This window comes from Sinocyclocheilus grahami, unplaced genomic scaffold (genome assembly GCF_001515645.1).
Source record: "Sinocyclocheilus grahami isolate Dianchi unplaced genomic scaffold, SAMN03320097.WGS_v1.1 scaffold275.1, whole genome shotgun sequence".
Taxonomy (NCBI): Eukaryota; Metazoa; Chordata; class Actinopteri; order Cypriniformes; family Cyprinidae; genus Sinocyclocheilus; species Sinocyclocheilus grahami.
The window spans coordinates 367447-379982 of record NW_015505454.1 but is presented as its reverse complement, the minus strand read 5'-3'; the positions used below and the strand labels follow the sequence as shown (position 1 = coordinate 379982).

The 12536-nt window shown below is 36.9% G+C and overlaps 1 protein-coding gene across 1 annotated transcript in view; it reads right to left on the bottom strand.

The window, feature by feature from the left end:
* Nucleotides 1–12536, bottom strand: part of abca2 (ATP-binding cassette, sub-family A (ABC1), member 2) — an 89919-nt gene that overhangs the window by 50769 nt on the left and 26614 nt on the right. Inside the window, exons 2-8 of the mRNA XM_016291658.1 lie at nucleotides 11671–11764; nucleotides 6516–6627; nucleotides 5051–5214; nucleotides 3539–3660; nucleotides 2971–3081; nucleotides 1056–1232; nucleotides 697–918 (exon numbers count right to left, since the gene is read on the bottom strand). Of these exons, the coding sequence (XP_016147144.1) occupies nucleotides 697–918; nucleotides 1056–1232; nucleotides 2971–3081; nucleotides 3539–3660; nucleotides 5051–5214; nucleotides 6516–6627; nucleotides 11671–11764 (1002 nt within the window). The remainder of the gene's footprint in view (nucleotides 1–696; nucleotides 919–1055; nucleotides 1233–2970; nucleotides 3082–3538; nucleotides 3661–5050; nucleotides 5215–6515; nucleotides 6628–11670; nucleotides 11765–12536) is intronic.

Sequence of the window (12536 nt, the reverse complement as noted above, 5' to 3'; positions counted from 1 at the left end):
ATCACAATGCACTGGGACAGCTGGCCAATCAGAGCAGACTGCGCTTGTCGGAAGGAGGGGCTTTGTAGAAAACGAAGCGTTTGAGAGAGGCGGGGCATAGAGGACCTACAATAATGTACAGTATTTGAAAAATAATATGTTTTTTGAACATTACAGCATGTCAACATATTCTGTTACACCAAATACACAAAATAATGATCTTTAAAAAAGCATCATATGACCCCTTTAAACACTCTTTTCATACTCTTGAAATTGAGAACTCTTTTTTTTCTCTGAAAGCAAAGAAAATTCCTACCACAGTGTAATTTACAGCACATCTTAAATTCTATATTGTGTTTAATAGCACTCTCTGCCCTTTTTAGTCAATTACGGTGATGGAAATGACATTTTTAGCAATAATGAATGGAATAAAATGACAGATTCCTGTGTCTTTCTAAAACTAGTTTCACAGTTAGCATTTATATATCCTTAAAACAGAAAATAAATAAACAAATAAATGGCAAAATTGTTTGATGTGGTACATTACAACTGGGACTGTTGTAATTTTTGGAAAACTGATAAATAATTTTCACACAAATGTATTAATATGATTAGTTTATTTATGTATATAGGTTATTTTTAATAAAAATGAACTCCTGGGACATTAAGTGTAAATACCAAATTGTGTTCTTCTTACATGCAAATTCTTGCATGTACCTGATCAAACACTCTCTGTGTATCAATCTGATCTCTCAATTCTTCACTCAACTCCCCGAACAGCTCCGCCCTCTGTTCTGCCCTTCCACCACAAACAGTCATTTGATAGGCCTGTAAAACTGCCTGTTGTTTCTCAGGGACCAATAGGATATTGCTTATCTCACTGTTCCCTCCTTCCCCACAAGTGAGGGTTTCCAGCACTGCACCCGTCAACAGAATCCCCTAAAAAAACAGGAAAAAGTGTAAGAAGTTTTGTGAGGTGTTGTTATTAAACTGAAGAGTACGATTTCTGCAGAACAAAATTACAAAAAAAAGTTTTTAACATTTAAACCACTTAAAAAGTGGAGTTGCAGACCAACCTCCATCTCACGCAATGCTTGAGGATCAAATTTTTGGCCTCCTCCACCTCCAGCAATCCCGAGTGCCTGGGACAGGACTTTGAGCAGAGCTTGACGGTGAGCAGCTTTGGTTGGGTCTCTCAATGCCTTCTGAATCAGACCCCCCTCCAAACTACGCCAGCCTCCAAGTAACTGCTTCTGAGCATGAATGAGGAGAGAGACTGTTTTATAATGGCAAGGTTATAAGCAATTGCATGCCCTAATTGGAAAGCCCTTCACAGCAAATGACTAACTACTACTACCTATAAATATAGCAAGGGTGTTTTGTCCCTGTTTTGAGTAGGCAAATCAATTTGGCACAATTTGGCACTAGAAAATGATCAACAACAGTCTAAATGTACCTTTTTTTAATCTAAAATGCTTCAACTTGATGAGACTAGTGTGACATTAATGTACAAACATCATTTCAATTGGCCCAGCAGCATGAAATGTAACTGGAACTTAAGAATTGATCAAAATATGAACGCACCCCCCCCAAAAAAAAAAAAAAAAAAAAAACCTTTGTAGGGAAGGGACTTTGCCTCCTCATTTCAGTAGTCTGCTACATGGCGCTGATGCATAGTGAGATCACACCTAACTGTCTACTGAATCCAAATCAAAGTACAGTATCAGTTTCAAAAGTAATTTTTATGGCTGTCAAAATTAATATAGTATAATGCATATTACCTGTGACGAGAGGGGCGGGGTCGAGAGCCGTGGGAACGGAGCGAGGCCGGTGGAGTAATTGCGAATGCGCGACACCTGCGCCACTCACCGGTCTCGCTCTGTTCCCACGGCTCTCGGCCCCGCCCCTCTCGTCACATTACCATATTTAAAATTTTAACCCAAAGACATGCCAACAAATCAGCAAACACAGCAAATGTTGAAGAAAAAAAGGTGCTGCCTGCTTCCCTGACTCTTTTTTGCCGTTTACAGTCTCTACGGCTGGGCCACAGACAGGTGATTTCTCAGGACTCTGTGATATCTGTCAAGTAGTAGGTACATTATGTGTGTAGTATTCAAAAAAAGTTGCTTACAGCAGCTCAACAAGTCTGAAATATGAATGAGAAAAGTACTGCAGCAGCATTGGCACTGCATTATGTCTGTAAAGTGTAGGACAATTATTATATTATTTAATTATTGCAGACTTGCATTACTGTAAGTTTAGTGTTTGCACTTCTTGTGCATTTGAATGGAGTCTAAGAAATATAGAGTCAGTATGTTATTTTTAAACCAAATGTATTTTTATATTTATTCAATTAGAAGTTGCTGTTATACAAAAATACTTTGAGACATATAATAAAAATAAAATAGAGAATTGTATTTTTGCAAAGATAAAAAAGTGTGGAAGAAAAATGCATTGCTCCATAAATGCACCTTTATACAATGTGTTTTATTTAGAATATGCAATCCGCTATGAGTGTCAACCACACAAAAACAGCAAAATCTAATAATTACATATACTACAATTCAAAAGTTTGGGGTCGGTCATATAGAAGTAGTTTTAATATATTTTCTATGTCAACATACTTAATGTAAATTATTCCAGTGATGCTAAAGCTGAATTTTCAGCATCATTACTCCAGTCTTCAGTGTCACATGATCCTTCAGAAATCATTCTAATATGCTGATTTGCTGCTCAAGAAAAATATATTTGATTATTATCAATGTTGAAAAACAGTTGTTTTCTATTTTTACTACTCTTTGATGAACAGAAAGAAAATCATTTATTTGAAATAGATTTTTTTGTAACAACGTAAGAGTTTCAATGTTGATCTAATTAATAATTTCTAAATAAAAGTATTTATTTCTTTTCAAGAAAAAAATTACAGACCCTAAACTTGTGAACAGCAGTGCACACACAGATGGAAATGTGTGTGTTTCCGTTATTCTGTACCTCAAGCTGTACAAGCTTCTCTCCAGGACTGTGGGGTTCATGCTGTCCTTCATCTTTTTCTCCTACCTTTGATCCCACTTTAGGATACGTCCCAAAGATGAGATTATACACCTGAACGGAGTACACACACACACACACACACACACACACACACACACACACACACACACAAGCACAGATTTAGAAACTCCTATCTCACACATACTTTAAAAAGCCAGAGTAGAGAAGAAATAAAACTCCCTAAGGAAAATGAAGATTTCATTCGGAAGCTCACATGAGCATATCTCAACACTTTTACATCGACTACAGCACGTTAAACCAACACATTAAAGCGCGTTACGCTGGAGCTCCTCTGCCCTAAAGCATTAGATTCTTTCGCACGTCCTCTCTCTCTGTTGTCATGGAGCAGAATCGTTAATGGTGCTGCAAACCCGAGCTGAGACTCCAAAGAGGATGAAAGAGGAAGAAGGCTCAGAGGAGCATGATGCTGAGTCATGATTTGGACTTCAAAAGCACTGCTGTCTGACCTGGGTTGGAGGAAAAAGGACGATGAGGAGAGAAGACAGACCTCTTTCAGGTTGATGGGGGAGGAGAGCAGCAGGCTGGCGGTGTCGTTTGGCAGGGAAAGGTTTCTGATCAGGAACTGCTGGAACATCGACTGGTTCCTGAGGACACTTCCCACAGTAAAACCTGAAGCGGAGACATGCACAAAGTTTTCATCAAAGAAAATTTTATGCGCTGCAGTTGATGTATATGTACACTACCGTATAAACATTTGAGGTCAGTAATTATTACTGAAAGAAATTCATACTTGTATTCAGCAAGGATACAATAAATAATTACAAGTGACAGTACACTTTTACAAAAAATGTCTATTGTTTGTCAGTGTGGTCCAGACTGGCCGATACTGTTTTGAGAATTAAAATTAAAGATGGGGGGGGATTTCTTAATCATATCAAGATTTAGATGGCGTAATACTGTTTCCAGGTGCTTGTAGTGCTACTTATATAATATTATAGTATATTAATATTTTGTATTATAGCTTTTATATTGTTACAAAAATGTCTATTTCAAACAAATTGCTGTTGAACTCTTTTGAACTGGCTATTCATTTAAAAATCCTGAAATTTTTTTTATTACAGCTTCAACTAAAATATTGAGCAATAAGAAATATTTCTTGAGCACCCAATCAGCATATAAGAAAATTTTTTGAAGGATAATTGAACATTCTGAAGGACATTAAAGACTGGAGTAATGGCTGCAGAAAATTTGGTCTTGCCATCACAGGAATAAATTACATTAAAATAGATTAAAATTAGAAATACATTAAAATAGAAAACAGTTCTTTTAATTGTAATAATATTTCAAAATATTGTTTTTTACTGTATTTTTTATGAAATAAATGCCGTCTTGGTGAATATAAAGACTTCTTTCAAAAACTTAAAAAAACATTATCAACCTCAAATTTTTGAATGGTAATGTAGATGCTCAATACAATTTAAGCAAGTACAGTATAATTAAGGTGATATTTAAAAAAAAACTTCACATCAGCTTCATCTGCAGTCTTCCTCTTTCGCATTCATGCATTATGAATAAAAGTGCATGGAGAACAAAGTCCAGTATGACTGTGACTTTAGTATCTGTTTACTTTGCTATGGTACTTGTAAGAAATCAGTTCAATAACACTCAAAACGCCAGATGTCTGCCGCTTTGGGTATGTTTGTCTAAAATGTTCTGCTGTATGGTTGTTTTCAGTGTGGTCTATGATTCCCTTCAATACATGGTTAATAAAATCCTCATACAGTTGGAAATATACAAGGTAACTGTTTAATGCCAAAAGTATACATATAGTGTCAACAGAATATATGCTATCCACAGTTGAGCCACATAAAAGCGGGCATTTGAAACTGCATCTGAAATCTAACTGTGTTTGGAATGTAATAACAATGTGATTTAAATACTAAATCCAGCAGAAACTGTATCGCTATTTTACTAAAATAGTCATTTGCTTCTAATTTCTCATTTGCATGTACAGTTATGGTCATGGTTGGTATATGTATGCATGCATGTGTTTTCTGACCATGGCTGGTGTTGTAGTGGCTCTCTAGAGGGCCTTGTGCTGATCTCAGACTTTCAAGGTGCTGCTGCAGAGACTCCAGCTCCTCTCCCAGACTGGGTCTGTCTGACGTAAACAAGTGGTTCTGCTCCACGACTTCACGGATCCTTTCTAACAACTGAGTCACACTGAGAAACAGGAGAAAAAGAAAGGTCAAAGAAATGAAATAAATAGAAAAGAAGAACAAGTAGAGCAGAATAAAAAGAAGAGAAAGGCAAATCACATAAGCGGAGTAACCAACTGAAGAAAAAAAAAAAGCTAGTGGTCCAGACTGGCCGATACTGTTTAGAGAATTTAGATTATATAAGATGGGGGAAAAACAACATTTTAAAGTATTTTACCTCACAAACCTATGTTTATATCTCACACCAAAATTAATACATTTTTAGTTATATTTTTCAAATTTAATTCTAGCGCAAAACACCAAAGTCCAGAAAAAGAATCACAACATCATCATATCAAGATTTAGATGTTGGCATAATACTGTACCACCAGGTCCTTGCAGAGTTATTTTCAGATTACTTATATAATATTATAGTATATTAATATTTTGAATGAGCTTTTTTATATTTTAAGTTTTCCTTTTAATTTTAGTCACTTCGTAATGTTTTTGTCATTTTTTATATATTTCTATTTAGTGTGAATTTATTATTTCAGTTTTAGTTTAATTAATTTCATAACTTATTTTATTTCAGTTAGTTGCTAAGGCAACCTTTCTTATTTTTTTCTGTTTGGGTTTTTTAAATTAAATTTTTTAACTAATATATATATACTGTATATATATATATATATATATATATATATATATATATATATATATATATATATATATATATATATATTAGTACACTCTTAAAAATAAAGGTGCTTCACGACGCCATAGAAGAACCTTTTTGTCTAAATGGTTCCATAAAGAACCTTTAACATCTGAAGAACCTTTCTGTTTCACTTCATGTTTAATTCTGTGTGTTACTCGCTGTTGCTTTGTAATTTATTGTGAAATTACGAGAAAATTCTGAATTCTACACCATTTTCTGCACCATTTTTCCCAGTGTAGTATTGGGCTGTTCTGGCTGGTGGATGAGAATAGCCATGCTCTTTACCAGCAAAATTGAAAAACAACTGTAGTAAAACTGATAAAGGAGGCAGTCTTGCTACTTAAGCTAGCACACTCCTAAACCCAAGAAATGCTGCTGACCAGTCATGCCGAGGTCATAGTTATGTAGTTCTATCACTACAATCCATCAAATGATCAAATCACATCTAAACACAAAGACAAGATCCATTACACAATCAAACAGCTCGTAAGATCACTATTACATGGTGATGGTGACTGCTATTCACACCATATAATGAGAACTGAATCCATTAGAGCCCATCTTAGTCATCGAGAGAGGAAAAATCAGAAACAGAGCGTAGGTGGACTCACGTGGAGTTTTTATACTGCAGGAAGCCAAACTCATCCCGCTGACCATCCGGACACAAAGACTGCATGATGGGAATGATGCCCGCCGAGGTGAGAGGGGCCGCGCTGTAGAAGGCTGGACAGAACCGGGGGAAAACAGACCACCAGGGTGGAGGGACGGAGAGGATGGAGGTGACAGAAAAGTGAAATCCAGTATTGCAATGAGGTTTAAATGGTTTTGACAAAGGTGCAGGTGTGTTCCGATGTAGAGGAGAGGAACATAAAACAGAGCGGTGTACGGATGGAGATAAATATTTATGGCCGGGAATGTGAGTGAGTGAATGAATGAATGAGTGGGATCATAGGATGCGGGATAATAGAACAAACAAAGGCAATGATATTTTCCAAGGTCCACAGATCAAAGATTTGGGGAGAGATTAAAAGACAGGGAGAGAAAAAGAAGCAGCTGTCACATATCAGAGAGCAAACACAGAGTCAGAGAGGGTTTCAGATGTCAGATCGCTTCGATACACTCCAAGTGGCCTTCAAATTATTCACTTCATCACGCACGCAGAGGTTGACCGGACAAGCTGTCACTGAAGCAGAGAGAAACTAGCATCGCTGTGTAGCACGGCTCTTCTATACCCCTATATGCCAGTCACGTCTTCTAGAACACAGGAGTGGACAGACGTGTTTAGATGACTCACTTCCCCGCTGCAACCTGTTCCTCTACACACTTGATATGGAGTCAAATCTCAGGGATGGGTAAATGATCGTATTTGTCTCTCAAAGACCACAAACATTATAGGAGTGACAACCATGGATCAGGAGTTGCTGCCTTCAAGTCCTCCTGGGAAATTCCAAGTTCAGAAATCGTCATTTTTGTCATGATGTGAGTGATTCTGGTGAGAATAAAATGTAGGCTGGCAATTTTATAACAAAGGAAGGGAGGTTTTTAGCACTAAATAAAATAGCAAAGGGCAAAAGGTGCACATTTAGTGTGTACTTTTTGCATTCTCGTGCTTTATGTAGTTTGGTCATGTAATCATGTCACCTAAATTATTGTGTTAAATTATAACTTAGCTTAATTTATTATATTTAGTATACTAATTTATTTAGTATACTAGGATATATATATATATATATTTAAAATACATTTATTTCATACATTTTAAAATCTATTAAAGGGGTCATCGGATGCTACAAGCACTTTTACAAGTGGTTTGAACTGAAATGTGTGTTGGCAGTGTGTGTAACCACCCTATAATGATAAAAATCCATCTAGTGTTTTTAAAAAAAATCTGGTTAAATGTTTTCCCCTTTCTCAAATTGAGCTGATCTCAGATGCCTGTCTGTGTGACGTCACCTGTTGTTGGATGTAATAATGAACATAGCAGTCGTCATTTACTCCCGACATCTGAGCCGCTGAAGACGCAGTGGATTATATTATTTCTGAAGGGAATGTGCCTCCGATCTACATAAATGCATCTATGTTCGCATGAATCATTCCTGATCCAGCCTCATCTACAGAAGAAGTGAGTATAATGTTTTGTAATGAATATTTGCAAATCGCTTTCCTAATAATGTGCTAATTAGCAAGTTTCACCATGAATGCGGCTAAAGTAAACAGTCTCTCTGAGAGCAGCTCGGAAGAGAGGGGAGGGAGAGCTCATTAACATTTAAAGGAAAATGCTACAAAAACGGCTTGATCTGAAAAGAGCTGTTTTTGACAGGGTAAAAAAGGTGTTTTTTACACTACCATTGAAAAAATTAAACCAAACTATGTTACAGACTTTTCATTAAGACCCTAAAGAATCATATCAACTTGTGGAAAATGGGCATCCTATGACCCCATTAACATATTTACTGACATATCGCTCAAGACTTACCGATATAAAAATTATAATGAAACTTTATTTGGAGTACTACTTGTGCACAATGCACATTTCTTAATATTAAGCCTAAAATCTGTTTTAATGTCACTATTGAGGATTGTATGATTTTTGAACAATATCAGTCTTTAAATGCAAGATATTTAAAGTGTACCTAAAGTATACTTGCAATAGTTCTACTTTAGCACAATCAAATATACTTCAGTATATCTTTAGTTAGACTTCAGCACCACTTCTGCACAATTTAAATGCATTAAGTACAAAATTCCAATTTAGCAGGCTTTTAAGAATACCAGTTTAGTATACCAACAGTACAATTACAGGGTGTTTTAATTAAGTACATACATATGTAAATGTATTTGTAGTATACTTAGCATGAATTAAATGCATTTCAAATACATTTTAGTATATTTATTTTTTACTAGTGTACTTTCACAACTTCAGTTTAATTATGACAAATACCAACCTGCTTTTGTTACGACTCTTTAATTGACAAATCATCGACAGTCGACAGTTAGTCTAATGATCACACAGACTGTGACTTTTGTGACCTTTCAGATGGCACTTCTCTCATACAAAAATCCCTTTCTACGAATTTGCCCTACATTGATATGCTAATGACTAAATTAGGCATATAACTGCTGAGATTATTTAATGAAGCCTTAATTAATGAATGGCTCTGTATGAGTGGCTCCATTAGAGTATCAGTCAATTCAAATTCAGTGCCTCCCTTCACTTTGGCAGCCCTGACTGAAATATAAACACGAGGCAGCTGGCACTGCTGGAGGGATCTAGAAGGTTACTTAATGGTAAGTGCTGACTCTTTTGCCTTCCCTAAGTGTTTTGTCACTGCGGCGTGTGGTCTGTGGAGTTGGCATCCTCATCCAACATTGCCCTCATTAGCTAAACACCGCTCGCCATCGGCACCTGATGACTCTGTGAAAAACATCCCTCGATTGACGTTAACACTGAGGCGTGTTATATTTCTGCTGTTCCAGCAGACAGGTGACAGGTTGTCTGCTCACAAGAGGTAGCTGTGTTTATTGCCTCGGTTTCCTAACTCTTATATCTGACATCTGCACCCGCTCCGCAAACACAGCTGAGGATTAAAAGAGCAAAGATCAGTCAGGGGAAATAACCTGATGGCTCAGTAAGTGGATGAATTCAGTATGTGTGTGTGTTTATGTGTGTGTGAGTGTCAGACAATTAGAATCAGCTCATTGGTTGAAGAAAGCACAGATGTGCCATTATCAAGACAAGGTGTTTGAATAATGTGCCGTCGTAAGAAAGATCCTTCGTTCACAGTGGGTTGTGGATTATGTTAGTGTTCACAGAGACATATGGGAGCCCAACACCTAAACCTCTTACACCAGGCGTGACGCAATAAAATGGCAAGCGATAAAAGCTATGCTAATCCGAGTTTCTGAAATCAGCTGTAATAATGACTAGTTTCCATTTCTGCAGCATTGTGACTAGCCCAATATTTGAAAACACCCTTGGTGGAGTGAGGTTTTGGATTACATCATCATGGTATTGTGGAATATTATTAGAATTTAACATGCTTTGTTGTTACAATGCTTTATATTTCATTATATTTTAAAACGTTAATTTATTCCTGTAATGGCAAAGCTGAATTTTCAGCAGCCATTACTCCAGCCTTCAAAAATATAAATTGTGCAAATTTCATATCGCTGGAATCTTGATGCATCACACCTGGTTATGTCACAATGTTATTATTATTTATTTATTTTTAATACATCATGTGCATATGTTGACATATGGGCAGGCTCCAGTCTGCACATACTGCTGGAGTCATTCGTGCCCTTTTACCATTAGATTGATGCATGAGACAGTTGATATGACAAATACAAAATAGCAGCACAATAAACACGTTAAGAGTCACACACACGATTAGAGGACACACAGCGAAATGATCCCACATACTCAAAAGAGTTAAGAATTCAGCCACACACACACAAAAAACAAACATTTTGACTTACACACTGGTCCAGCATGCAGTTAACATGCACGGTGAGGAAAAAATAAAGAATGAAAGACAGAGGTAGAGAGAGAGAGATACAAAAGTATTGAGGACAGATGACAGAAAGAAACAAAAATAAAACAAAACATGGTGTGATTTCAGCATTGAAAATAACAGACATTGTGATGACATACAAATGAGGGTGTTCTGTGAAAGAAAAAATACTACATGGCTAAAGCTCTGTCTAACAGCCAAAAATCTTTGCAATCAATGACAGATTGGCAAAGTTGTATGACGCAACCACATAGAAAAATTGACAAATGATCATATTATTATAATGAACCACAAACAACACTTTTTGAACAATAGTTCATCCAAAAAAATTAAAATTCTCTCATCATTTAACCACCTTCATATCATTCCAAATCTGTATGAATTTCTTTTCTTCAGTGGAACACAAAAAGAGATGTTAGGCTAAATGTTTAGCTTTTTCTATCCAATGAAAGCTTAACATTCATTGTTGGCAAACCGGTGATTTGAACGCAATTTGTACACAAAAAAGAAAAATATTTAAGATCTAGAATAAGATTTAAGGACTGTTTGTCAACACAAATATATCTCAATATATACGGGGGCAGTCGTGGCCTAATGTATAGAGAGCTGGACTTGTAACCTGAAGGTTGCGGGTTCGAGTCTCAGATCCGGCAGGTATTGTAGGTGGGGGGAGTGAACAACCAGTGCTCTCTCCACCTTCAATACCACGACTGAGGTGAGACCCTTGAGCAAGGCATCGAACCCCCAACTGCTCCCTGGGCGCTGCAACATTGGCTGCCCACTGCTCCGGGTGTGTGTGCACGGTGTGTGTGTGTGCACTTGGATGGGTTAAATGCAAAGCACAAATTCCGAGTATAGGACGCCATACTTGGCCACACGTCACTTCACTTCATATATATACACAGTATATATCATTGTATAGAACAGTCAGGACATTCTGCAGTGTAATTCTTTTGGTGTTCTGCAGAAGAAAGAAACCCATACAGATTTAAAACGACCTGAGAGTGTGTAAATGATGATAGAATTATACATTTTTGAGTGAACTGATAAAGGATAAAGGGCCTAGTCTAACTAATTCAGACACACTTAGACTATTGTATTGCATATGTGAACTTCATAAAAACCCCAGGAGACAACAGAAGTGATCTGACCACTGGAAAGCAAGAGTGAGCTGGGTTGGGGTAAGAATCACCATACACGTCCTTCATCTCCTACTCCTAATCTTCTCTCTCTGTGCTGTCATTTAACTTACCTTCTTTCACAGGAATGGCAGGCTTCTTCTGCCGCAAGCCCAGGAGTATGAAGAAGAGCACCAGAGGGATGAATATCTCAAATGCAAGAACCCACTGCAGAGATAAGCATACAGAGAAAACATGAAAGCCACACTAGCCACTGTGGCTGTTGGTTATATACATATAGAATAGTTGATTCACTACATTTGGTGCGAACCTCTTTGAACATCTGAAATGTCACACTATCCATCATTAAAGAGCTTATTTAAAATAAATGCTGTTCGTTTCAACTTTCCATCACAAAAAGTATTAAGCAGCACAACTGTTTTTAACAGTGATAATAATAAAAAATGTTTCTTATGCAAAAATCAGCATATTAAAAAGATATCTGAAGGATTATGTGACACTGAAGACACAGCATTGATACAGCACTGGTGATTCGTGAGCATAAGAGATGTATAAATATTTGTAGTAAATATAAAAATACATTACACTCTTTCATAATGGAGCCAGTGAAAATGTTGGCTGGCTCAAGTGGATAAGCAGGCAAAAAAATCCCATTGTTGAGGCCTGCCAACCGATTGAGTCCAGTGTCAGAGATTGATCCGGTAAATACAGACTGGCCAATTGAAGAGTTTGCTTAACATGCAATATTTGCTAGTGAGTTGGCCAACACACCTGCTAGTGCTTCCAAACAGCCCATTCCAACAATAATTAAAAGATGAAATGAAATATATCACATACGTACACACACACACACACACACACACACACACACACACACTCCACAGCAGGTGGTTGGAAAGAGATGTTAAATGCTTTCAGGCACATTGTTTAAAGTGTGCAAAATACAGCAGAAAAGCTGCATCTTCCAACATTTACCTCT